At 57.3% G+C, this 26718-nt stretch overlaps 1 protein-coding gene across 1 annotated transcript; it reads left to right on the plus strand.

Annotated features, from left to right (window-relative positions):
• Positions 1-4376: 4376 nt before the first annotated feature.
• Positions 4377-25777, plus strand: THRA (thyroid hormone receptor alpha). Its single transcript, XM_052658157.1, has 9 exons — positions 4377-4549; positions 15489-15841; positions 18266-18333; positions 18877-18977; positions 20883-21030; positions 21654-21859; positions 22803-22949; positions 23533-23791; positions 24404-25777. Exons 2-9 carry the CDS (start codon positions 15789-15791, stop codon positions 24652-24654), a joined length of 1233 nt encoding a protein of 410 aa, XP_052514117.1. The 5' UTR covers positions 4377-4549; positions 15489-15788; the 3' UTR covers positions 24655-25777.
• Positions 25778-26718: the final 941 nt, after the last annotated feature.

Raw genomic sequence — 26718 nt, forward strand, 5'->3', positions numbered from 1 at the left:
CAGCAGGTGGATGGGAAAGAAAGCAAGTCATTCCCACACACTCCACACTCTGTACACAGCTGGCTCCAAACCAGTTCCCTCCCCTTACCCGTCCCCACATTAAGCTCTCTACTCTCTGTCTATCTGGGAAAGGGGGGGATGGAGAAGACTACAAGGTGGTCCCCCCTTAGGGACAGTTCCTGGATCCCCCCCAGTTCCGCCTCTATCTTCCCACTGGCCCCAGGAGAGGTCCAGAAAGAGGCCAGCCAGGACAGTGAAAGGCAGAATCTGAACCTTTGAACCACTGAACCACTCTGAACCTCAGAGTGGTTTCTTCTCTAACACCTGAAGGATGCCTTCTCTCTCCACACCCTCCAGCAAGGAGGAGAAGAGAGTGCCGTGATCCTGAACCCTGGACAGGCCACTGCTCCTCCCTTCTGGCTCTGAGAGCCACTTTGTCCTCTTGACCTCCACAGCTGCCTGGGCCATCTCTCCTTTAACTGGAGCGGGAGGGCTGTGGTGTGGCAGGTAAAGGAGATTGCCCCCCACCTCTTCTCCTGGCAAAGCAGGATGAAGGGGTTCCAGGTGGGAACCTTCTGAGACCAGAAGCTGGAAACATTTAGGGGATCTGATACTTGAGATGTATTAAAGGTTTGAACAAAATTAGAATAAGCTCTGAAAGACAACCTGGAGAAGGTGTCAGCTTCTTTTTCTACTTTTACCCTCAGATACCAAAGCAAGGCTCAGCCAGGCCTGAGTCCCTTCCCTGGCTCTCTTTTTTGTGACCCATAAACAGGGCATCTGATGGGACAAAGGTGATTGATAGGGAGCAATAAGTGGTCACTTTACTCTTAGTTGGGCAACTGTTTGCTAATTTCTCAGTCTCTCATCTCTGCCAGCTGCTGATCCCCAAATCGCATAAACTGACCTCCTTTTGTCTCCTCCTTTTCTACTATCTTTTCTTGATTAAAAAATCAGTAAGAGAGATAAATACTTAGGTTTTATGTTCTCTTAGTTGGTGATACCTCAAAATCCCATGGGCGGAGGAGCCTGGTAGGCTGCGGTCCATGGGGTCGCTAAGAGTCAGACACAACTCAGTGACCACTTTCTCTTTTCACCTTCATGCATTGGAGAAGGAAATGGCAACCCACTCCAGTGTTCTTGCCTGGAGAATCCCAAGGACGGGGGAGCCTGGTGGGCTGCCATCTATGGGGTCATACAGAGTCGGACACGACTGAAGCGACTTAGCAGCAGCAGCAGCAGCAGTTTCTTCTTTCCAGAACTCTCCAATAAGTGGGGCTGTATCTGCGGAGTCAGGGGGTGTCTGTTAGACACCTCGTCACTTGCTGACATCACCTAGGGCCCAGGAGGTCAAAGGGAGATAGGAACGGGAATTACTTAGGCCCAGGCCACTGAAGGGCTCGTTCATTCCAGGGCAGGCTGAAGGAGGCCTTGTCCCCATTCCCCCAAACTGTTTGTGGATTCTTGGTAGGAGTGGAGAATGCTGAGTGGGGTCTTGGCTTCCAGGATTTGAGAGAAGCTCTTTAGAAAGCTATCTGGATCCCCAGGTTTCTAGGGGTGAGACCCTTGATCAGTCCTGGGGTGCTTCCTAGCAACAGTCTGGGAGGGAGAGAAGGAATGGAAGAAAAAGAGGGAGAAGCCTGGGCATAGCTGTTCCGATGGGAGCCCAGAGAACAGGCTGTTCTTGCTGCCTCCTTGGTAACCGAAGTCTAAGAGGGAGGGGGCCGTCAGACATATCCCTGCAGGGTCTCTATCCCTCCTCACTTGAGCCCCACCCTTCTGCTCTCCCCTTGGACTCAGCCCTGAAGAGGTGGCAGGGATGGGAGGAGCAGCCTGGATAAGGATTTCGTGACAAGGAGGGAACACGATGGGGATGAAATGACTCTGAGATGAGCTAGAAGCTTTGAGAAATGGGGGTAGGCAGGGTGAGTGGGGTGGGAAGGGGAATGACGCAACCCAGGGCCAGGGTCTGTAAGCGCCTAGACTTAGGCTAGATCCTGGCATCTGGCAAGATGCCTGTTTTGGAGGCAGCGTGCCCTTCACTTTGCCCTTGTCCAGGTCTGTTACCAGCCCATGTCGGGAATGAAGGAAAGTGAGAGAGGTAAGGAGAAGGTAGGACGGGTGGACTTTCCTCTTTGAATTCAAAGTGCCTACTCAGGCCCTGGGGAAAAAGATAGAGCAGGAGGCACTTCATTATCTATGGCTCTGGATCTAGGATTTCATAAAGTCTCCCTCGTCCAATAACTTTAGGGCCTTTCATTAGAGAGATGTGGTGGAGAAGCCAGAATGGAGGGAAGAGGAAAACCCTAGTGCTTTCACCTTCCCGCTCTGGACTCCATCACCCTGCCTTAATCCTGACTGTCGTTAGACCTCTTCACTGCCTCTGGTTCTGGCTGATGGAGGCAGAAGATACAGTAGCTCATCTCATAAAGATGTCTTATGCATTGAGATTATCTCCCAGCTCCCTGGGCAACCCAGTCCCAAAGGACTGTTTCCACACATGGCACAGCCTGCACCCTGGCCGCTGCACAGCACAGCCCTGTCCCCTGCCCCAGGATATCAGCCAAATCCCATCACTGAGGAGATGGCATCGATTGGCAGACAGCCACCCTCGGTGCTCCTCCCACTGCACGCTGCCTTGACCCTGCACGATCAGCTTCCTGCCCCACACTGCAGCTGTTGCATGTTCACCATGAGCCCAGGCAGAACCCACAGGTTCACTGACTGCATGCTGACTCTGCAGGCTGTAGCTCTAGCTCCCTGCTGCCATCTCCCTTCCCCCATCTGCAAACCCCTCATCACCAGCACTCCACTCTGCATCCCAAGGGTTTCTCCCTAACTGCCCTTCTCATCCCTGTGATTCCAGGGAGGTCCCAAGAGAATTATCCTCCCCTCATCCAAGCATTGCAAATGCCAGGACCCCCTGTAAAAGAAGTGGCTGCAACAGAGCCAGGATGCAGGTGGCTGAGACTAAGAAAAGCGAGGGCAGCCCAACTCCCATAGGCTGTTGGTCAGAACCCCACATTTGAAAGTGATTCTGCCTAGTACAAACTGGGCTATTGGTAGAATAGCTCTCCTTCACACACACACACACACACACACACACACACACACACACACCCCAGCTCTACACACATACACACACACACACACCAGCTCTACACACACACACACACACCTTTCCAAGAGCAGACGGTGGAGACAGGGCTCCGCCCTGGGAGCCGTGGGAAGGCTAGGGCCCCCGCTGGTAAAACTGGGCTAATGACAGCGGGGGAACCGGCGGGCCCAGAGGGGGTGCTGGGGTAATTAGAGTCCTGCCTGCCGCTGGGAGATCTCGAGATGAAAGGGGCTCTGGCGTCACTGGGTTGGTTTTATGTCCACGAATGCAGGTGTGTGTGTGTGTGCGTGTGTGTGTGTGTGTGTGTGTGTGCGCGCGCGCGCATCAGAGGTGGGGCTGGCATGATGGAGACCTCTCCTTTGGGGAAGGGGATCTATTTTTTCGCAGCCCACCCTTCTCTCTGGACTGGCCTTGTACATTTGGATGGGGAGGGGCAAACGTGGAAAGAAAACCCGCTGTCCTGAAGCTGAGAGTTAAGGGGGTAGGGCAAGCCTCGCCCCCTCCCCAGCTCAGAAAGAGCACCAGATTGTCGAGGAAATGACTGGTGGCAGTGAATAGAAAAAGCCTACATTGGAGGAGGGTGACATTTGAAAGGGGAGGCAGTGGATCAGGCAGGTAATGATGTTAAAAATGAGCCTGCAAGGGAAGTAATGGGGAAGCATACCCCCAAAAGGATTAAAAACACAGGATGGTTTAATTTAAGAGGACCCCAGGGGTCACGTGCTCAATCCTCGAATTGTAAGGTTGAGGAAGCTTGTCACCTGGAGAGGTGGTGATTTGCTCAAGGTCATACAGGGAGTTACTGGCAGAAAAGGGACCCGAACTCAAAACAAACTCTAAACCGCCTGCGGTTTGGTGTTTAGAGTTTCTCCCGGACTTCTAAAGTGCAGGCGGCTCGGCTCCCCGATGTGCCCTTCTCCATCTCCGTGGTGCCACCCCCAACCCCCAATTCTTGCAGCAAGCGAAGGCTATGTTTTAAATGACATCTCTTCCAAAATATGTCACCAAGCACCACTCCTGCCGGAGCCGCCTGGAGTGGGGCGGGCGAGTGCGGGTCGGGAGGGGGCAGAGGCGGCCGAGGGGCGGCCGGGGAGCTGGCCGGGGTCCCGGGGCGCGGCGGGGAGCGGGGGGCGGGGGCCGGCGGCGGCGAGGCGGCCTGCAGGGAGCAGCCGCGAGCCGGCTGGGCGCGCCGAGCCCGAGCCCCTGCCAGAGCGGGGCGGGGGAGGGAGGAGCCAAGAGCGGCCGCCGCCTCTGCCGGAGGAGCCGCGGGGCCGCCACACTCGCCCCCCGCCCCCCCGCGCTCACTCGCACTCACACCCGGGCGCAGGAGGCGGGCGGCCCGGGCCCCACCGGCCCCCCATGGACGCCCCCGGCACGGGGCGCTGAGACCCCCGCGTAGCTGCCCAGCCCGGTCCAGCGCGCCACGCCGAGGTAAGGGGGAGGGAGCGAGGGGGCATTAATATGCAAATGCCTCGCGATTGATTATGCAAAGCCGCGGGGCTCTCTGGCCAGCTCCCAGGCGGGCTGGGGGCGTCCGGGGGGTACCCGCAGCCAGCCTCAGCCTTCCCGGGCGCCCCAGTGACCCTGTCACTGGCCGGGAGCTTGCAGCTTCAACGCCCTGGGGAAGGGAGGCGTTGCTGGGAGGTCGGTGGGCCCCGGGGTTCGCCGGCGGAGATGGCGTCCGGGCCTCCCCCTCGAGGGCCCGCCCGGCCTCTGTCCGGCCCGTCCGCTGCGCATTCCCGGGCCCGGCCCCGCTGCCGGCCGCCGGAGCTCCCCCGCCCGCCGCGCCGCGGTTTGTTTACGGTGCGCCGGAGGCCTGCCCCCCCCAGCTCCCACCCCCAGCCTCCCAGGCCGAGGCCGAGTGGCGTTTGCAAGGCTACCTCCAGCAGCGGAGGGCGGTAGGAGTGGGGTGGGAGGTGGGCTTCCCCGGGCCCCAGGAGAAGTCTCCCCCCCCCCCCCCCACTTCACTCGCCTCCCCAATTGAACATGGCTCTCTGGTTGCAACACAACTAATTGCAAAAACGCGGCTGGGTGTGTGTGTGTGTGTGTGTTGGGGGGGTGTATCTGAGGGTCCCTGGATAATTAGGGGAGTTGCAAGCTAGGGTGGTTGGGGAAGAGAGGGAGGAATGGGCCCGTGTTGTGTGCCACCCGCTTCCCTCCCCTTGCAACGTGTCTCTGGTGCCCCTTCTCTGCCTGGGGCCCTCCCTTGTCCAGTGTGAAGGTAAAGCCTGCGGGGTGGTGGTTATCGGGGCAATGGAGAGAGCCTCCCGTTTTCCCGGCGAGGGGGGTTTTGGGGGGGTGGAGGTCTGGAGGTCGCAGAAGGAAAACCAGTGGGATGGGAACCCACCCCTCAATGCTGGCTCAGGCCCCAGGAAGGGGAGGGATATAGGGGGCTGTGGTCCAAGATGAGGGGGAAGCAAATGTGCCATGCAGACACAGAGATATGCCCACACACACGGCCACATGCACACCCAGGGACACCCAGGCAGACTCAAGGACAGGAACTGCTGGACACACCCACATGGGGACAAGGGAAGAGGCACGCTGCCACTGCACAGGGGAGCTCAGAAGGGTGGGACACACCCACGGGAGACCAACCCATGCACATACCCAGGCACAGGGTCACGGGGAGATGCTCTCATACACAACAAGGAGGAGTCCTGTCACCCACACAGAAAAAGTCACTATCGCCTGCATGCATGAACGCAGAGCAATTGCACACAGCCACACATTACAAAAGACCCTGTCACTCACAGGCACACACGTGCTTGCATGAGCCCAGTCACACAGGCATCATCGCCTTGCCGTGACAGTCGCTGTCACTCGGTCAAACGCAAACGCAGTTGCACATCAACCCACATATACGCAACTCAGCAACAAGTATTTTCCTGGACTCTTACTGTGGCTTTCTGAGGTGCTGTGTACCACACACAAAAAACCCTGCTCCTATAATGGTGGAAGGCACCCAGTCACTATAGGTAACATTCTCTGTCTCTTTCCCTTGTCATCCCGCCCCCTAGATGGTGAGCTCCTTGAGACCCAGGAGAGTCACTGGAATGGCTCTGGATCCCACCCAGAGCCGAACGTAGGAAGTGCTCCGTAATCCTTTTTAACTGATTGACTGTGGGAACTCTGGACACAGGTGCAGGCATCTGCACACAGTCCCGGGGGCTCAGGTGCAGGAGGCACTCAGAAGGTTCAGGACCACACAGTCACAGGTCTACAACCCCGATGCACACACTGTAGCTGTGCGGTCAGGCACACCCCTAGATGCACACGCAGTCATAGACTTTTCCCCTCAAGCTTCCTCCTGCCTTCTTTTTCCAGGCTCTTTTTTTTTTTTTTTTTGAGGGACAGGAAAATCAGAGCAAAGAGTAAGGGGGAGGGGGTTCTAGAGGGCCGAGTTAGGCTCGTGAAGCAGTGTTAGGTGACTTCAGGAGCTGGGATGACCCTGGCTGCCGGGGGCGGGGGGTGGGGTGGGGTGGGAAGGGAGTCTTGGGGATACCTGCCTCCTAGGGAGCAGCCCCCATCCCCACCCTGAAAGCACAGTGCCCCTGCTGGGCTTGTTGGTCTGGGCCATTACTGGGGATGCTCACCGGCCTCCCCCCCAGCCCCCGCCGAGTTCCTGCCTCCCACCGGGAGTCTGGCCCCTTTTCTCAGCTCTGCCCTCCTGTCTAAACTTGGAAGCCTCCCTTAGGAGGCCGTGCGCTGGTGAGTGTCTGGGTGAGTCTGTGTATTTTTGACTTGGAATTTTGCTCCACCGCGGTCTCCGGGGCTCTGTCTCTCTGTGTCTCTTCTCTTTCCCCTCGCTTCTCCACCAGTCTGTAACTCCCTCTCACCCCGTCCCTATCCACCCCCCTCGCTGACCCCTGTTCTGGTGTCCGTTTCTGCCACAGCCTCCGTGCTCGGAGCTGGGAACCGGCGGTGATGGTCTCCATTCTTCTCCAGTTGCTAGTACTCTGACCCCGCCCCTCGGGCCTGCCTGCCCTGCCTCTGGGGTCAGCGAGAGGTTGGGGTGGGGGGCGGGGGGCTCAGCTGGCTGCTCAGGACATCCTGCACTTCCTCAGCCCTGCAGCTGCGGCCAGCAAGTTTGGGGGGCTGCGCATAGGGGAAGAAGAGAAGGGGTCAACCAGTACCCACGCTGACTTCTCAGGCCGGTGGGCTCAGCCTGGGTGAAAGGTCTGGGTGGGCAAGCCACGGATGGTTAGCGGAAGCTCCTTCCACACTGACCCACTGGAAAATAATCGCCCCCCCGCCCAGGGGCAGTGGCGGGAGTTGGCAGGACCCAGCTGAGCAGGACTCACAATGGCCTTTCTCCACATCCCTGGCAGCTGAGACCCACCTCAGAGATGCCCAACAGCTGTGTCTGCTTTGCCCAGCCTCTGAGCCTGGTTCTGAGGGTACAGCTGCCCACACTTTGTGTGGGGCTGTGTGAGGCCCTCTTCCATGGGCTGGCCCTTCACTTTGGGCTGGCAGGGCGGGCATTTCTTCCAGAGAGGAAATCTGAGCAGGGGGCACTTACCATTTCTGGCCGTGCTCCCCTCTAACTGTGGTCTAAACGATGGATGAGGAGGTACTGGCATGGATTCCACCCTAGAGAATCCATAGCTGCTACAAAAAAGGGAAACTGAGGCTGGGTCACAGGGAACACATAGCTGGATGAAAGAACAAGGTATTGTTCCTCTAGCAGGTGATATGCTGTAATGGTTAAAAACAGGGATATATATGTGTATGTATATACACACACACGTGTGTGTATATATATATATATATATATATATATATACATATGAGCTAGAGTGCCTGGGTTTGAATCCCAGCTCTGCCACTGGCAGTTGTATAATCCTGGGCAAGCAATTTAACCTCTCCTTTGCCTTATCTGTAAATTGAGGATGGTACTACCGACCTCATTTGGTTTTTTGAGGATTACAGCAGTCAGAATATAGGAAATGGTTTTAAAAAGTGCCTGGTGCACAAGCACTGTATGTGTTAGCTGTTACAGCAAGGAAATCTGTGGGTCTGGGGTCCCCTGGATTTCTTGGAGAAGCTTGGTGGAGAATTGGATCTCATGGACATTACAGGCATGAGGTGGGGGTGGTAGGGATAGTGGGTCCCTAATCTCCAGCCTCTTTGTCACCTCTCCATGACACCTCTCTCTCTCCTGCCAGGAGTTTGGGCAGCCTGGAGCCCCTCTGCCACCACTGTGCTTTCCTCTGATCCTCACCTTATTTAGCTGCTTCTTAAAGGAGCCCTCGGTATCTCAGCCTGGGACACACCTCCCCAGTTAGGGACAAATGCACGAATGTTTGGGCATCACTGCATCTCTGTTAGGACAAGTCTGAGCACTGGGAGTGTGGGAGAGGAAAAACAAGGAAAGCAGGCTCCTCTCCACAACCCCTCTCACTTCTTATGTGTGGAGTAAGTCACCCTTCCTCTCTCCTGGGGACCCAAAATCTCAGCTACCTACCTTCGAACTGTCATTCAGGACCCACCCTTGGCTGACAGATTCCCCGCCCCTGCATGGAGGGGACATTAGTGTGGAGGGTGGGGGCATCGAATAAGGAGGGTGTTGGGAGCAGCACCTGGGGGTCCAGGGTCTATTTTGGGTTGCCTCTTATCCTCTGTGAATCTGGTGATAAAACTCTTCTCTCCGCCCTCCATCCCTTTTATGCAGCTCCACCAGGACAATGGGAGGGATATGCCCTGTGGTGGGCCACTGGGGAACCTCTGGAGTGGGGGTGCTAATCTCAACCCTAGTTCTCATGACTGCAAAGGTGCTTGGGGGACTTTTTGCCTCGTGGGGAAGGAAGGCACGCATGACCATGGTGGGAAGACCACTGCCTGGGAGTTGGAGGCTGGGTTTTCGCCACTTGCCAGTTGCTGACTTTGGGTTTAGGTTTTCGTAATCTGGAGACAGGGATGCCCACCTCGTGCAGAGTGAAGGCAAATGACATAATGTGAGATGACACCTGTAGTCAGCCCCTGTTGCGAGCTGTCACGGCCAACAAGGCCTGTGGATTCCCTTCTCTTCCCAGGGTCTGGAACGCTGCAGGGTGGGTGGGGACACACAGGCCACTTGGAACCAGAGACGGTTCTCAGGCTCTCACAGAGGCGGCTGGGGCTGGTGGGGAGAGGACCGTGTGGTTCTCAGGCATGTGGTGTTGCCTGCCCTCCTCCCTGGCAGGCCACGGCTGGGGCACCAAAGGGGGGCCACCCTGTGGCATGCGGGGCTGTAAGGTGGTCCAGAGGGAGGCGTCAGTTCTCTGGGCAGACAAGGAGAGCAAGATGGAACTCACCGGTGCCCAGAAAACGCTATCTTTGCTCCCCTGCTTTGGAGGCGGGCACCCAGTCTGGGCACGGGGACTGGGGTTAAAGGTTAGGGCCAAGAGCACGCCTCTGGCACTGGCACAGAGCAGTGGGACTGGACCCAGCCCCCACGCCTCTTCTTCCTCCTCGCTTCCTCTTGTAAGGAGGAGATGAGCTCTTGGCTCCCAGAGCCGCCTGTTTCATTTTCTCTTTTACCCAGGCGCATGGGGCGTGGGCGAGGGAAGGGGAGTGCGCGGACCCCAGGCTTTGGTGGCTATCGGGCGTCTTGGTACACAGCAGTGAGTGGGCGTGTTGTGCGCGCATCCATGTGTGCGCATTTTGTGCATGTGTGGGCCGGGGAGGGCTCTGACTATCCGCTGGAATGGGGTACCGGAGCCCGCGGCTCTGCGCATGCGGGGTGAGTGTGTGTGTCTGCACGTGTCCGTGTGTGTGCGGGCAGACTCGGCTGCTTTTACTTGCTCGCTCTCGCCTGCTCTCTCTCTCTCCCTCCCCTCTCCCCCTCTCCCGCTCTCTCCCTTTCCCTCTCTCCCTCTCTCTCTCTCTCTCTCTCTCACACACACACAATTTTCGATCTCTCCTCCCTTTTCCTCATTCCCTCCCTCGTCTCCCTGCTCCTCTCTCCCCGCTTCCCTCTCAGTCCCTCCCCCCACCACTCCAACCCTGCCTGTGCCTGTTCGGCTTGGCTGGGGGCTATCTCTGCCTCTCTGGGGGTGCCAGGGAGAACATCCCCGCTTTTCGTGTCCCCTCGACCATTCCCTTCCCTCCTGGGCGGAGCTCCCCAGGGCTCGCAGACTCCTCTGTGCCACCTCCTCCCTGGAAGACGGGAGTGGGGAAAGGAGGACCCCAGCCCTGTGCCCATGATGCCATCTGCAGTGAGCGCCTTGGCCCCGTGACATTCATGCCTCCAGCCTTCAGCTGCCCCAGCTCCCAGCTCCGATTACCCACTGGCTGCTGGGGGGGTGGGGGCAGGGAGAGCGTGCTCAGCCTAGGGGTGCTCCTAACTCTGCCTTCTTGGCTATTTGGATCTCCCTCTCCATTCCTTGCGGGGAGTGGGGGGTAGGTATGGAGAGCTGTGGGTTGGCAGGGAAGGGGCTGAGCTCTTGAGCAGGAGCTGTGGGCACCACCATTGTCAGTAGGCGCGGTGGGGAGTGTGGAGGTGAGCCCCACACCTGGGTGCCCACCTTGCTGCCTGATGGGAGCTGGCCTGGGGTGGGAGGAGGGGCAGGAGAGCAGCAGGTGGGTGAGGTTATGCTGGGGGTGGGCGGAAGCCTGACAGTCTTTGATGTTCCTACTGGGCATCTGGCCCAAGTCAAGGCTACTGTTTATGTCTTTCTGTCTCTGACCTGCAGGGGGGAGTTTCCTGTTATATTCTTTTGGGGGAGAGGATCCTTTTGTTTAAGTAACCAATCTCCCCCTTATATCCCCCACCCCCATCTCCCATTAGCCTCCAAGGCCCCAGAGTGGCTCAGGAGATCAGACGTCAGGGGTCACTGCCCTTGAGCTCCAGAATCCCTTCTCATGGGGGCCCTCTGAGAGCCCACCGAAGGCTGCTGCCTTCCCCTGGCCCCTCCCGCTTGCCAAGCTGGTGCCTGCTTCTGTCTGTGTACTCCTCTGCCATCACACACCTGCCAAATAGCACCTCCCTTCCCGCCTTCACCCCTCCTCTCTCTCCCAGCACTGGGATAACAGGAGTTGGGTGGGGCAGCCCCGCCCCCCCCAGTCCATACCTGAGAGTAGCACGGGGTGGTGGGGGGGGGGAGGGGGGGGATCTGGGAAAGGAGATAAAGGTCCCAGCCCTGAGAGGCACCCAGCCCTCAACCTGGGGGCCTGTGTTGCTGCCGCCGTGGCCAGAACCCCCGGGGGGCTGTTGGTGTCTGTGGCTGCCCATGGGAGCCCACGTTGGCACAGGCGGTCATGTCTGCACACAGATGCCTGTGTTTGCCTGTGCATGCCTGCGCGTGTGTCTGGTGTGTGTGTGTTTGTGTGTGGGCTGCAGTGGCCACCTGGGCCTCTTAGCATCACCCTTGTTGGCCCCCATGGTGTGCAGTCGGGGCATCAGTGCCAGATAATTGGGAGTGGGGGTGAAGTATCTCCCCCCACCCTAGCAGCAGGCAAAGGGGAAGGGGAGAGGGAGGTGCGAACCTCCCCACAGCACTATTAATAGCCCACATGCCAGGCCACCAAGAACCAGCTGTCACCGTGGAAACCATTTCTGCTCTGCCCTCCCCCCAGCCTCTGAGGTGGGACTTGGGCGGGGCACCGAGCACCCCCCACCCATCTTCCTTTGTTACCTTTCTCTCTGTGTCTCCTCCCCTCCTCTGTCCTTCTGTCTCCCCCACCCTTCTCTCCCCACCCCCACCTCCCTGCCGCCTTTCTTCTTCTCCATCTACTTCATTGTCATCCCTGCCTCTACCCCAGTCCCGGCCCATCTCTTTGTTCTTGCCCCTCCTCATCTTTCCTCTCCTCTCCCCCTTCGTCCCTGTCCCTTTCACCCTTCTCCTCCTCCTCTTTCTCCCCTTTTCTCAGCCCCCCTCTCTCTATGTGTGTCCTTCCCTCTGCTTGGCAAGGAGGAGGGCTGGGCTTCCCTTAGCGCGTTAAGGACAAAGTTCAGGGGCCCTGACAGGTGGGGCCAAAGCCAAGAGTAGACACAGAGGAGTCTGGTGTGGAGACCTGGGGGCTTGATCCAAGGGCAAAGAGTGTGCCCCCTCTGGCAGCCCTCGGCATCCTTCCAGGGAGTCCCTTGGGTCCACAGGACTGCAGAGTGGGACAGTCCCGGCAGCGGGGACCTGGCATGGTGCCTATGGATGCTGCATCGGCCTCTTGTCTCTGTCCCCCCATCCCAGAAGCACTTAAGCTTAATGAAATGTTTCCCCTCCACGGGCGCCTTGCCCACACTGCCACCAGGCAGCTCTTATCTGACAAAGAGGGAGTGGGTGGCCAGGCCCGCCGACAGGTGGGCCTTGCCTCCCGGCTGTCCAGCCTCCTCTGCAGCATGGCTCCAGCCCCTCTGCCTGCAGGGGCCTGAGCCTCTTCCTCTGCGGAACTGACAGGATTCCAGGAGGAGGGGTGAGAGGCTGCCCTTCAGGGTGGGTGTCCCCGCCCCACTTCCCTGTGGACTTTCATCTGCCCACGGCCAACGCAGGCCTGGCCCACGTGCCGTGTGCCTCCCTGCATGCTGGGCTCTCTGCCCGCTCTGTCGCCTCAGAGGCCCAGGTATGTCCCCAGAGAGATGACAAGGAGCCCTCAGGGGTGCCAGCCTCTTGCTAAGTGCCAGGCGAGGGTGCCCTGAGCAGCGAGGGCAGGACCTTGCTCCACTGCCCGCTGCCAGGGCCTCCGGGGATCCTAGGTGGTACCGACAGGCAGCAGGCACCGGTCTGCTCAACGCCCCTCCCAGCAGGCACGTGCAAGCCCTTGGCAGTGCCCAGACACATTTGGAGTTAAGACTGGGCCTGGGAGGGGGAAGGGAAGATAAACATGGTGGCTTAGGTTGGCGCTGCCCCAGGTGTGCCCTGTAGGGGCAGTGGCAGGAGTGAGCGGGGAGGGGGTTCCTCCAGCTCTATGGCCTGAGAGGGAGCTGCCCACGCCACTCGCTGCCGCCAGGACTCCCTGCCTTGCCTGGCCCACAGCTGTCGGCACCCATTCCTGCACTCCCTGGCTGCCTTCACCTGCCCCCAGGGCCTGCTCCCCAGGGCTGCCCCTCTCTCCCTTTGCCCACTCCTGTGCCTGCCTCCTCCCCTCCCCGGGGGCGCCCGGGCCTCAGGCTGGCGAGTGGATTTTTCCAGCTTCTGTAAACAAGTGGTGGCAGCATGCCAGGTGGGCAGGAGACAGGCGGGGGCAGCACCACAGCCAGGGTGTGCCAAGCACCGAGGCACAGTCTTGGGGGGAGGGGGAGACAGGGAGACACCCAGCCCCCTGGGGAGAGAGAGAGAGAGAGACATTCAGATGCAGACAGACAGACCAAAGGAAGCTTCACTGGGCACAGAGAGAGGTGGAAACAGAGGCGACAGAAAATAGCCCTCTATTGTCAGCCCCACCCCCACGGCTACCCTGGCCCCCCCTACCCCTCAGCGCTCTGGCTGGGAGCAGCAGGCCTCTGTGCCCAGGCTCTGGGCAACCCCACCCACTCCTTTTCTCCCCCACCTCCACCCCTTAGGGCTGGCTACGCCATTATAAATTTATAACAGGAATTTCTCCGCAAGCCAAGAAAAACTTGACCTACTTTCTTGACGGCTCCCTGGGCTAAGGCTCCCCGCTCGCACCCGCGCCGCCCCCCCCCCCCCCCCGTGTCTCCTGTCCAGCCCCCAGTGCCCAGTTCTGGTCTATGGGGGTATCAAAGGCAGAATGGGCGACCCTTCTGTCCTCCTGCCCTGCTCCCCAGGATGGGGACTCACCCCAGTGCCCTGTCCCATGGCCTGGCCCTGCCCTGCCCAATGGCCTGACTTATCTCTCCCTTCCTCTCCCACCCAGACTCCTTATCAGTTCTTGGAGGTGGGGCCGAGGGGCAAAGCCTCTGGTGCAGCAGTTGCACGATGGAGGGCTGAAGGGGTGTGTGTGGGAAGCTGCACCTTTTGTCCCCTCTCATGTGCCCACACCTGCCTGTGTGGGCAGACACGGAGCCTCAGGTCTGTAGCCTGGGGTCAGCAGTGTGGCATGGAGGGAATGGTTGGCCCAGGTTGGCACTGCCCTAGACCCGAGGTAGCAGAACAAGGCCAGCGTTGGAGGCAGGCTGCTGACTAGCTGCGCCCACTTGAGTGAATGTTCAAGCTTTCTGAGGCTTCGTTTACTCACCTGCGAAGTTCTGATACCAGAGGGCACATGTTCTATGTGCCATTAACGGGGGTTATTTTCCATTCCCTGTTCCCTTGCCTTCCTGGTGGGTGGCAGCTCAGCTAAACCAATGGGGAAGGGGAAGCCTGGTCCTCAGACTGGGAAGTGTGATGTGGGACCTTGTATGGGAATCACCTTGTGGGGCCAGGGTTGGGGAGTCATAACTGGGCCAGCAGCTGGGGGAGGGGGCAGCTCCCTACTGTTTTCAGCGTCCCTCTTCATTAAGGCATTCCGGTGGGTGTTCAGGATTCCTGCATGCCACCTCTACAAACCATGCTTCCTTCCCCAGTACACCCCTCTGCCCCCCCCCACCCCCCCCTGCCGCCCTGTGCCTGGGCTCAAAGCTGCCCATCTCTGGTGGCCTCTTGCCTTACAGTACTGATGAGTTTTAGGAAAACTTGGCGAGGGGGTTGGTAACAGCAGCTGATGTTTAATAGATGCATATTAAGGGCCAGGAACTTCCCAGGTGGCACTAGTGGTAAAGAACTCGCTTGCCAATGCCGGAGACACAAGAGAGGCGGGTTCGATCTCTGGGTCAGGAAGATTCCCCTGAAGAGGGAAATGGCAACCCACTCCGGTATTCTTCCCTGGAGAATCCCATGGACAGAGGAGCCAGGCAGGCTATAGTCCATGGGGTCGCAAAGGGTCAGACACGACTGAAACGACTTAACACACACACAAGGGCCCTCACTTGATTGTGAGGATTGAGACAAGGTACATGGATGACCTCATTCTTTCCCGCCATCCTTGTTCATGTCTGGAGATCAGGCTGTGGATCTCCAGTCTTGCGGGCTATGTGGTGGTTCTTTATTTTTTTGCCTGCTCTCTGTTGATTTGAATGGTTATCCTAGTCCTCTCCCTGTGCCTGCCCTCTATGACTACCGCTATCTCATTATTTTCTCTTTCAAAGTATTTATTTATTTGGCATGCTCCAGGTCTTAGTGGTGGCACACTGGATCTCAGGTCTTCCTTGCGGTATGCAGGAACTTCAGTTGTGGTTTGCGAACTCTTAGTTGCAGCCTATGGGGTCCGGCTCCCTGACCAGGTATTGAACCTGGGCCCCCTGAATTGGGGGCATGGAGTCTTAGGCACTGGATCACCAGGGAAGTCCCCCATCATCTCATTATGAGCCCGAAAATGTTGGTACCAAAGGAATCCTATTCGCCTAGCCCCACCATGGCGCCACCTTATCCCTGCCTCTCTCCTCTCTCTGCAGGGACCTCTGGACAGGACAAGATTCAGAAGTTACTCTTCCCACCCAGGACCCCTTTACAGGCCCAGCTTGCTCCCCGACCCAGCCCTACCACCTGCCATTCCCTGGCCCCTTTCACCGCCCGCCCCCCTTGGGGCTCAGGGCATGGTGTGAAAGGCCAAGTGCTGAGGCGGGCACCATGGGTGCTGTGCCCTAGGGCCTGGGTGGCAGGGGGTGGGTGGCCTGTGGGTGTGCCGGGGGGGCCAGTGTGCCCACCCCAGTCTCTCGGCGTGCTGGAGGGCATCCTGGATGGAATTGAAGTGAATGGAACAGAAGCCAAGCAAGGTGGAGTGTGGGTCAGACCCAGAGGAGAGCAGGTAATGCGTTCGGCAGCTACGTCGTGCCAACTCCTAGGCAGCAAGCAGGGTCACCTGGCTGGGCCCAAGAGAGCTGAGCTTGGGCCTTTTAAGTACCTCTGTGGTGGGGGCCAGGGCGGGGGCATGAGGCCAGCCAGCCTGCTGCCTACCTTTGCCCAGGAGATGAGGTCATGTTCCCATGTGGCAGGGAATTAGGCACCTGGATGGAGAGATGCCCATTCTAAAAGGGGGAGGTGATGTAGAGTAATTACAGGCGGCAGACACATGGCCCCTCCCTGGATGGTGCTGGGCATCTCAAATCCTGCCCCCCTGCCTGGTCCCCTCGGCCACCCTCACCTGCATCTGTGGAATCCAAACAGCCTTGCCATTTGCCTCCTTTCCTCCTCTCCCTAGCAGCTCATTCCCTTCTGACTGCCATTGTGCAGTCCAGAAGCCATGGTGCCTGTTACATGACATTTCAGAGCACATGGTCCAGTAGCTGTTGGTCACAGCGCACACTTATATTTGGAAGCTATTGGGAGCCTCACAAGCTCTTCCTTGTTCATGGGCAAGGGCGGGCACTACCATGGAGCTCCTCCCAGGAAGTGGAAGTGAATACCAGCTATGAAGATTTTGCTCCCACGTGGAGCAGACATCAGCCTTGCACACACAGCTAGGGATGGCTTACCTACCATCTGCAGTGCCTTTCAGGAGCCCAGAGGGTCTCTGCCTCTCCCATCAGCTCCAAGCAGCACAGAGCTCCGTCTCTGTTGGCATGGTGCCCTGGGAGCTGGGTACAGCCTGTGCCTATGGCCGGGGAGAGGGTGGGGGATGGGTGCTCTGGGGAGCAGTGTGGCCGTTGCCTAGGAGACCAGATCCTGAGCCAGGAGGCTGGAGTCCTGGCCCAGCAAAGCCCTGGGGCCCAAGACTGGGTCCCTGGAAGGGTGGAGTAAGTAGATGGGGCTGGTGGTTAGGTAAGGGCAGTGGGGTATCCCCCTACCCAGTCCCTACCCCAGGGAACTCTGAAAAAGATGTACCCTGTCATTGCATAGCTTTCACTTACAGCCTCTGTACCTCCATGCCCAGACTTCTGTGGGTCTGGGAGAGTCTGCTCCTAAGGCAGAGAAAGGCGGGAATGCCAGTTCCTGGTCCCCCCAGGACTGCAGCCCCTCCCCTGACAGCCTCCCCTCCCCCATGTCCTTGCGCCACCTTGTGGCTAGCTCTGGTACTGCACCCAGAGGCTGTAAGTCTGATTAATTGCTGAAGACCGCCAGCTCAGCTGGGGCCTCGATAGCTAGGCGTTCCCCTACACCCACCCCTCCGGAGACAGGAGGCAGATCTGACCCTCTAACCGTTCTAGAAATTAAACAGGGGCAATCCCCAGGGTGTGTGGGACACAGAGCTATCTGTGACTGTGACCCTGGCCAAGGTCACTGTGTCAGTGTGTTGGTAGTTGCATGGGACTCTGGAGGGAGGGCTCTGCAACATGCCACACATGGCGGGGGCGGGGGGGGGGGGGGGTGAGAGGTTATACAATCCATGCATGCATGTAGAAGGCTTATGTAATCTGTGTGTGCCGAGGTTATGTAACACGTATGTGGAGAGGCTGGCCACATGCGTGTGCAGTGGCTGAGGGCTGCTATAATACCTTACATGGAGGGGCCCTGGGTCTTTGTTCTGGCTCTGACCCCTGCCCACCGTGTCAGCTGGCACAGGTGGGGCCTCAGTTTGCTGTTCTGTTAAATGGGGCCCATGGACAGGGTGGCTTTGGGAGTCCCATCCTTTTCTCATGTTCTTGAGTCTAGGTTCTGGTGGTCCACTGTGGTTATCTAGCGTGTGTGCATGAGCTGAAAATCAAATGACATGCTCGCTGCGGGGAGGGCCATGGTATTATTAGGTGCCTGTCTAGAGGGTTGTGAAACATGTGGGCGTATCCTTGAGGCCGTATAACATTTGAGAAAGCCCTGAAAGTCACATCCACATAGATAATAGAGACTGCTGCTTACATACCATGCTTGGGTTTATACTGAAGGCAGCATAGTTGTTCATATGTTCATATGTGCTGGTTTTATGCTGCATATATTTGTGTGTATTCTAAGCTTATATAGTTTTAAGCATGTCCTAAAGATTCATGTTCTCTGATTCTTTCTGCATATGTGTCAAGCACTGAAGGCTTAAATATGTCGATGTTTTATAGATGATGGATGTTTAAGGTTCTCTAATGTGTGTGTGAGTGTGTGTTGGGACCCTTGAACGTACTTGTGCTCCAGCCAAGCCCCTTATCTCTTGCTCAGATAGCTGGACCCTTCTCAGTTTTGTCAGCTGACCTGAAGGTGCGAGGTAGATGGAGGGAGTCAGGCCTGAGGCATAACCTCAGCCTCTTGGATGCAAAGAGGGGCTGCCCAAGGTCTGCTCTCTGATTCTACCCACTTTACCCCTATCCAGTACCAGGTCACCAGATGGAAAGCGAAAAAGAAAGAACGGCCAATGTTCCCTGAAAACCAGCATGTCAGGTGAGCCTGGCTGTATGTACCCTTCCTCCCCACCCTCAACCCCACCGAACCAGCAAAGGGCTCTTCCGGGGCCTGGGCTTGTACCAGCAGGTCCTGTGTCCTGTGGGAAGAGCCTCCTGGAGAGCTTGGGATGGACTTGTCTGGGTGAGATGTGTGACGTGGAGCATGCCCCAGCCACTGAGGATGGAGTAGGTCAGAAAGGGCCTCTTCCCTTCTCTTCTCCCATCACGCCCTTGCCTGAGGTCCCCGAGATGAGCTGCTGCCGAGATTTGCTTCTCCTTCTCCTGTGTCCCCTGCCCCTGGGATGCAGCAAGAGAGAAAAGCCCTGAAGGGGCAATCAGAAGAACTGGATTCTCCATATTCTTAGGGAAGGGGATGAGCAAGATGACCTCTGTTATGTCTCCAGGACTCTGCCTGGAGACAGAGAACCCTTCAGGGAGGCTGGGCAAGGAAGGAAAAGTGGGGGGATGGAGAGAGTATCAAAGCCTCTCTGCTGGGGCCCCAAGCCATGCCTGCCTGCCTGCCTCCCTTCCTCCCTCCCAGGGTATATCCCTAGTTACCTGGACAAAGACGAGCAGTGTGTCGTATGTGGGGACAAGGCAACCGGTTATCACTATCGCTGCATCACTTGCGAGGGCTGCAAGGTATGGACCAGCCAGCTCCTGCCCCTCCCCCACCACCTGAGCCCCCGACTCGTTCCCTTAAGTCCCTCAGCACCTGGCCCGACAGACAGCTCTATAAACGTGTAACCTAAAGCCCACCTATTTCATCATCATTTCCCGTATTCATTCATTTGTTCATTCATAATCACTGCTCTGCCACTCCTAGGCAAGAGGCCTCATCTCTCTGAGCCTCAGGTTCTTCATCTATAAAATGGGTTAGGATAATGATAATACCTACCACATAGCATTGTTGGGGGAATTAAATGAGATAATGCACATCGAGTATTTAACACAGTGCCAAACAGAAAAGAAGCACTCAACAAATGTCTGCTTCCATCCATCCACTCAGTGTATTAAGTGTCAGATGTGTAGTACCTGCCTTGACCTCAAGCTGCTCACAGCCTACCAGAGAAAGACTGACGTCAGCTGAAAGCAATATCAGTGTTTTTTAAATGTGGTTCCTGGACCGCCTATAGTACTTGTTAAGTGCAGGTCCCCAGGCCTCATCCCAGCCCTACTCAATCAGAACATTTTGTGGTGGCTGCCAGGCATCTGCCTTGGAACAGGCTCCCCAGTTGCTTCCACTGCCCGTGAAAGGTTGAGAACCTTTGCTCGGGAGGGGCATGGTGGAGCCCAGAGGAGAGGATGGCAGAGTCTCCCTGGGCAGAGGGGACAAGGTCGTAGACTTGGGGAGACTTAATTAGATCTCACTTTGGGCATTTCAACCTACATGGTTTGTCTAGAGTCATCACCTCCTGAAAATATAAGACCTTTCAAGAAACAGAAAGATTAAGAATACATCGAGGCTTCAAGGTCCTCTTTTCTTGCTGTCAGTCAAGCCAAGACCACCAGGAATGGAGAGTCCTCTAGCAGCATTCGTGGAAGCATCACCAGCAGTGTAGCACAGAACAGAGAGTCTCACCCTCAAGGCCCTCTGAGTCCCAGTGGGTCATCCCAAAAGGACAGAGATGTCTTCCCGCTCCTAGAGAGTCTGATGGTATAGGTTTAGAGTGAGGCCCGGGAATCCGTATTTTTGATCGGTGGATTTTAATTGCACCCCAGAATCTGAGAGCTCAGACCTTGCGTCTCATACCTCAGGTCCAGTTCTGACCGTTTAGCCATATAACTTTGGGCAAATGGTTCAGTCTCTCCAAGCTTCAGTTTCTTAGTCAGCAACATGGAGATAGTAACAGTTCCTACCTCATGGGGTTGACGCCAGCATTAAAGGTGATGATACATGAAAGAAAAGGTTTAGAAGCTCCTGGCTCATTGTAAGTATGCAGCAGACGTTAGCCCTTCATATTATTACTGCCATCTTGAGTCTTGAGGTTTTTTTTCCTTTAAAGCAAAGGTTAAACTCTGTATATAAAATTGAAAATTTTCTTTTCAAGCTAATACTAGTCCATGCCCAATGCCTTTTCTTGATTTTTTTTTGACATTCTCCCTGCCCCTCCACCATTTCATGAATTCCACCTGCATAGGCAACAGGCAGTGTGTATGAGAATGGTTTGGGGCCAGTGTTGTTTCTAGAGTCGTTTAGCAAGATGGAAAATCAGGTATTAATTGGATGTCCACAGTGGCTGTTCTTCAGGCCTCGTCATATTTCACACCCTCCAAGGCTCAAAGCTCCTCTCCGTGGTCACCATCCTTACCTCTGCTGCCACCACTCCCCAGGTACCCCGTAGGCAGTTGGGGGCTGAAGACGTGTGTTTCTAAGTCCTGGCAGAGCCCAGGTGATGCTGGGGTTGCTCTGTCCAGAGGATGCCAGGTCCCCTCACTAATTCCCCTAGCCCCCCACCCCCTGCCAGAGAGCTGCATGGTTGGTTCAGGAAGAGAAGGTCGTGATCACACCATGCTCTGTCTCTCCCCTCCACGCCCCCACTCCAGGGCTTCTTTCGCCGCACAATCCAGAAGAACCTCCATCCCACCTACTCGTGCAAATATGACAGCTGCTGTGTCATTGACAAGATCACCCGCAATCAATGCCAGCTGTGCCGTTTCAAGAAGTGCATCGCTGTGGGCATGGCCATGGACTGTAAGGGGATGGGTGGGGGGAACTGGGCCAGGCAGCTGTAGGGGGGGTGTGTTCAGATGTGGCAGCTCCCTTCCAGGGTACCCACAGGGCAGAGTGACCATCTGGGTCAGGCTGGTGATGGAATGAGTATTCAGAATCTTCAGGGAATTCAGCAGTCCCTGCTGCCCTCATCTCAGAAGAAAAGGAAACAGAGGATTCCTCTATTGGCCCTGAGCACAGGCCCTGGTGCCTACCTGCCTTTCACCAGTCAAGGGTCTTCAGAGAGTTGTTGGGTAGAAATAAGTCCTGAGTACCGCACCATAACGCAGTATCTCTGACTGCCAGGGAAGGCACTCCAGTTCTCTGTGGGGTGAGAGAGGGCCTTTTGTTAGCTAGGGACTGGATGGCTCTGTTTCCCAGTAACCATTGTCACCTTTAGACCAGAACATGGTATCCTCTGGGTTGGAGTTGATGTGGTCCCAGTGATGATCATGATCCAGGTTGTGCCACCCGACTACTGGGGAAGTCATTTAGCCTCTCTTGGCCCTTCCTCTCAGTTTCTCCAACCTGAACACTGGGAAGAGTAGTTTCTGAGCAGGTGGCAGAGTGTGCCATGCAAAGGGCATTGTGTCTGTTGTTGACAGTGGTTCTAGATGATTCGAAGCGGGTGGCCAAGCGCAAGCTGATTGAGCAGAACCGAGAGCGGCGACGGAAGGAGGAGATGATCCGATCACTGCAGCAGCGACCAGAGCCCACTCCTGAAGAGTGGGACCTGATCCATGTTGCCACGGAGGCCCATCGGAGCACGAACGCCCAGGGCAGCCATTGGAAGCAGAGGCGGAAATTCCTGGTAAGGAGAGAAGGGGCATGAGTGAGAGTGGCAGCCTGGTGGCCAGGCGAGGGGAGCGAATTCAGAGTCTCACCTCCTCCAGGAAGCCTTCTTAGGTTAGTCCACCCCAAAGCTGCTAGTCTGCACAGCTTGGCAGTTCTGATTTGTACACCTGTGTGTGTGTTACTGCCTTTTCCATCTGATTTGATGAGGGCAGGGCCTTGCCTCATCAAATTTCCAGTGAAGTGGGGAGGATCTCTCCCCCTTTTTCCACAGTGACTGGGAGGCAGGGGCAAGGACACAGTCATGGGACAGTATTTTGGGGAGCCTCCTGGGTGCCACATGTTGTTTTGGGCCTTGGCAAAGCTGAATGCCAAGCGTGGAAGGAGATGGACAGTTGGTTGTGTGTGGTGGGGGAAGGCAGAGAACTCCTGATGGCTGGAGTGTGTCAGCGGGTGAAACAGTACACTGGAAGGAGCACCAGCTCTGAAAGCAAGCACGTGTGTGTGTGTGTAACGGTTCAGATCCTGTTTCCACCGCTTACTAGGCTCTCGACCTGGGCTTATTACTTAGCTGCACTCTGTCTGTTTCCTCATCTGTGAAATGGTGATAAGTATAACATCAACTAGTGGTGATAAGTCATGGTGAGGATTAAATGAGATAATATGTGTAAAACACATGGCCTAATTCCTAGCTACGTATTAGTCAAATGTAGCTTCTGTTGTTATGGCATTGCCGCTACTGGTGTTACGATCCTTGTTCTTATTAGCCATCTTGGAGCTCTGGTGCTAGTTTGTTCTCTGCCGTGAGGTGGGAGAAGCCCTAGGACTGGGACACAGTGTCTCTAGGTGCGGTGGCCCCCGCTTCCCCAAGCTGCCTTGGAGCTCCCCCTGGTGGGCAGGGAGCCTCAGTGAGTGGTTGAAAGGGGTCTGCAGCCCCAACTGACCCCCATCTCTCCCTCTAGCCGGACGACATCGGCCAGTCACCCATCGTCTCCATGCCAGACGGAGACAAGGTGGACCTTGAGGCCTTCAGCGAGTTTACCAAGATCATCACCCCGGCCATCACCCGCGTGGTGGACTTTGCCAAAAAACTGCCCATGTTCTCCGAGGTGAGTGATGGATGGGAGGAGAGACCTGGTGTCACACTGGACGGAAGCCTTGGGCTGCTCCCCGGGTCACCCAGTCCCAGCTCATCCTTCTCTGAAGCTCTCTGGACAGGGAGCAATTCCTATAGGTCAACACACCCAACACACACACATGCACGCACACACGCATGCACAGGATGAGCTGATTCCTAAGAACTAACAGGCTCCATGGGCCCAGCCCTGCACCCCCAGCCTCTTCCTGCCCATCTCCCTGCAAGTCTACATGACCATCCTGACTCTGGAAATTCTTATTTTAAAGAGCTCTAACTCTGTGGACAGGCTGCCCTACTGGCTTGAGAGCTTGGCTACATGGCCTAACTCCCTAAACCTCCCTTTGCTCATCTGCAGTGGGCATGGAGGTAATGACAGGACCTAACTCAGAGACCTAGTTGCGAGGGTTAGTGAAGCAAGGTAGGTCTGCCACCCAGTGCAAGGGTAGCTGTCCAGAGCATGTGTTCCCGGTTGGTGGTGGCCTTGCAGTTCCCAGGGGCACCTTCAGGGGACACTCATGGGGAGGGTCATGCTGAGTGTTCCTGTGACTCTGCAGCTGCCTTGCGAAGACCAGATCATTCTCCTGAAGGGGTGCTGCATGGAGATCATGTCCCTGCGGGCGGCTGTCCGCTATGACCCCGAGAGCGACACCCTGACGCTGAGCGGGGAGATGGCTGTCAAGCGGGAGCAGCTCAAGAATGGCGGCCTGGGTGTCGTCTCTGACGCCATCTTTGAACTGGGCAAGTCACTCTCTGCCTTTAACCTGGATGACACGGAAGTGGCTCTGCTGCAGGCTGTGCTGCTAATGTCAACAGGTACCTAGCCTGGCTGGGTGGGCTCCGGAGCTTCCAGGGCCCGAGACCTTGGCTGGGCCCCAGGCTTGTCCTTCTTTAACCCCTCAGTCTCTGCTCCCCAAGCCCACCTCTCTGTCCCCCAAGCTTATCCCTGTCCGCAGGCCCATCCTCTGTCCACTGTCCCCTGCTCTGTCACCCATCCCCCCTCTGTTCTCTCCAGGCCCATCTCTAGCTTCCCACGCCCTTTTCTATCCTGGCTTCATTTTTCACCTCTGCCCCACATCTGCTCTCTGTCTCTCATAGTCCCCTTTGTTCCCCACCCTTGACTCTGTTCCCATCCACCTTCTCTTCCCCTCCCTCCTTTGTTCTCAGTACCCCTGTCCCTGCCCCCAACCTCCTCCTACTCCTCTGCCCACCCCACCTCTCCACCCCCTAGGCCTGCCTCATCTCCTAGTCTCCTCCCTTCCCAGGCCCACCTCTGACTCCTCTGTCTGCTTTACCAGCCCCTCCACCGGCTTTGCCCTGTGCTTGCCCCCTGCCCCCGCAGAATGCATGTTTTTCTCCATTCTCCCCCAGCCTCTCGGCCTCTGCCCCCCTGCACCCTCTCAGCCTCGTGCCCCTCCTTCCCTGCAGACCGCTCGGGCCTGCTGTGTGTGGACAAGATTGAGAAGAGTCAGGAGGCGTACCTGCTGGCGTTCGAGCACTACGTCAACCACCGCAAACACAACATTCCGCACTTCTGGCCCAAGCTGCTGATGAAGGTGACTGACCTCCGCATGATCGGGGCCTGCCACGCCAGCCGCTTCCTCCACATGAAAGTCGAGTGCCCCACCGAACTCTTCCCCCCACTCTTCCTCGAGGTCTTTGAGGATCAGGAAGTCTAAAGCCTCAGGCGGCCAGAGGGTGTGCGGAGCTGGTGGGGAGGAGCCTGGAGAGAAGGGGCAGAGCTGGGGGCTGAGGGAGACCCCCACACCTCTTCTCTCCTCCCTCTCATCCTTGGATAGATTCAGCTCCCCACACACACCCCCACACTGCCCTGTCCCTCCTCAGAACCTCCAGCCCTGGGACAGGGCAAACAAATGAACTTGCTATGAAAAGGACAGTGTGGGAGGCGGGCGGGGGGACCGTGTCCTGCAGTTCCCAGGACCCTGTCCTCTGAGAAGGTAGGAGAAGGGAGGGAGAACTAAGAGCGGACAAGCCATCTTGACCGTAGGGGATAGAGGAATGTGGGGTGGGGGCAAAGGCCCTCACTCACCCCCTACACACACACACACACACACACACACACACACACACACACACACACGAGAGATCCCCCTCTCCCAGTCTCTCGGCCTAGGTCCCCCCTCCAGGCTGAGGGCCTCTCTGCTTCCCCAGATGCCTGGTGCAAAGAAAGGCTTGGCTTGGCTCCTCCTCTGGAGGTTAAAAATTACAGTCATTCTAACTGCACTTTGGAAACCAGGCAAGGGGAGAAGATAAATGAAGAAATACTAGACAGAGGAAAAAAGAGCGAGCGACTGATAGAGAGATGATATTAAGTTATTAACTGAGGCTGGCCAGAGGGGAGGACCCCCCCTCCCACCCCCAAGCACTTTGAGAGCTGCCCCTCCTCCCCCCAAATCAGAGAGAACTGCCCCCCCCCCCACATCAGGTCCCCAAGGGTAGGGCTGCCATCAGAGCTGTGAGCTAATACAGCAGGGTCCTGCCCACGCCCCCTTGCCTTGCCCCTCCCTCTGTGCCCTTTGGCACCCCCCACCCCAGTACTCCCTCTGCTCTCTGCCACTCGTGCCCGCTGAGTTCCATCTACCTCTCACTCTGGATGCCAGCTGGCCCCTCACCAGCCTGCCCTGCTGCCCGCACAGCTCCCCTTTCAAGTGCCCAGCCCCGGGGGCCTCTCCCTGTCACCCCCCTTCCTCTTCTGCACCTTGGCACCCACACAGGAAAAACTGTGGCTCAAGCTCCCGCCCTCCTCACATCCTGCAGTATTAGCTACGATCCAGATGCTGCTGCCCCGGGGGCGGGGGTTGGGGGGCAGCATGGGGGGAGGCGAAAGGGGTGTGTTTGAGCTTCTCCCAGAACCTGCACACCCGCGGGCCCCTGTTCCCATCCGTCTGCTGGGCTCTCTCTAACCCCTGCCTTCCTTCTTTCCCACTCCCACTAGCACTACCCCAGACTCTGGGCGGACGGGCCCCAGAATGGGGTGCTTAGATCAGTGGCACTTAGTCAAGGCCCTGGGGGAGAGGGCGGTTGGTGCTCCGCCTTTTTCCTTTGAAGCTCTTTAGGCCAGCCGCCCCTGTGCCCCTGGGACCCCTTCCCCCTCTTCTTTTCTCTAATTCAGGGACTTTGGCTTGAGCCACCTCCCACCCTCCTGGTGAGGAGTGCTCTGTTGGTCTGCACTTGGGTGAGCTGCCCTCCTCCTCCCTTCTTTGCCAGCGCCCACTCCGCAGGGAAGAGAGGGAGGGAGGAGGTAGCCCTCTGAGGGTGGGGGAGGGGAGGGCGGGGAGGGACAGAGCAGACCGGAGGGCCCTGGGCTCAGGGCTGCATGTCGGCAGGGATGGATGGGTGGACATAGATGCCCCCGGAAGCCATGGGGAATGGGGCAGGGGGCGGGGGGCGGGGGGCCAGGGCTTCCTGCGCTTTGCACTATTGGGGCAAAATGTCTTAAGCAGTGGGGAACCTGCCACCCCACCCTGACCCTCAGCCTGCCACAGCCCCCTATACACATGCACACACATGCGTGGAAACACACACACACACACACACACACACACACACACACACACACGGGAAGCCCATCGGGGCATGTCCTTTCCCCACTGTTCAGGTGTTCCGACGGGGGGGTGGAGGGCCTGGAAGAGCAAGGCTGCCACCTGTGTGTGTGCCTGCCCCGCCCCCTTGGGCTCTTGGGCTGCCCTTGCGGTCTTTGTCTGTCTCAATCCCCATCTCTC

This window comes from Budorcas taxicolor, chromosome 19, assembly GCF_023091745.1.
Source record: "Budorcas taxicolor isolate Tak-1 chromosome 19, Takin1.1, whole genome shotgun sequence".
In the NCBI taxonomy this organism is placed as follows: Eukaryota; Metazoa; Chordata; class Mammalia; order Artiodactyla; family Bovidae; genus Budorcas; species Budorcas taxicolor.

What these genes read in the sequence shown, in the direction of transcription:
- THRA (XM_052658157.1), top strand. Translation starts at nt 15,789, where the DNA reads ATGGAACAGAAGCCAAGCAAGGTGGAGTGTGGGTCAGACCCAGAGGAG. An exon ending in TCAGACCCAGAGGAGAGCAG is followed by an intron (nt 15,842 to 18,265) that starts GTAATGCGTTCG and finishes ACCCCTATCCAG; the next exon opens with TACCAGGTCACCAGATGGAA. An exon ending in TCACTTGCGAGGGCTGCAAG is followed by an intron (nt 18,978 to 20,882) that starts GTATGGACCAGC and finishes CCCCCACTCCAG; the next exon opens with GGCTTCTTTCGCCGCACAAT.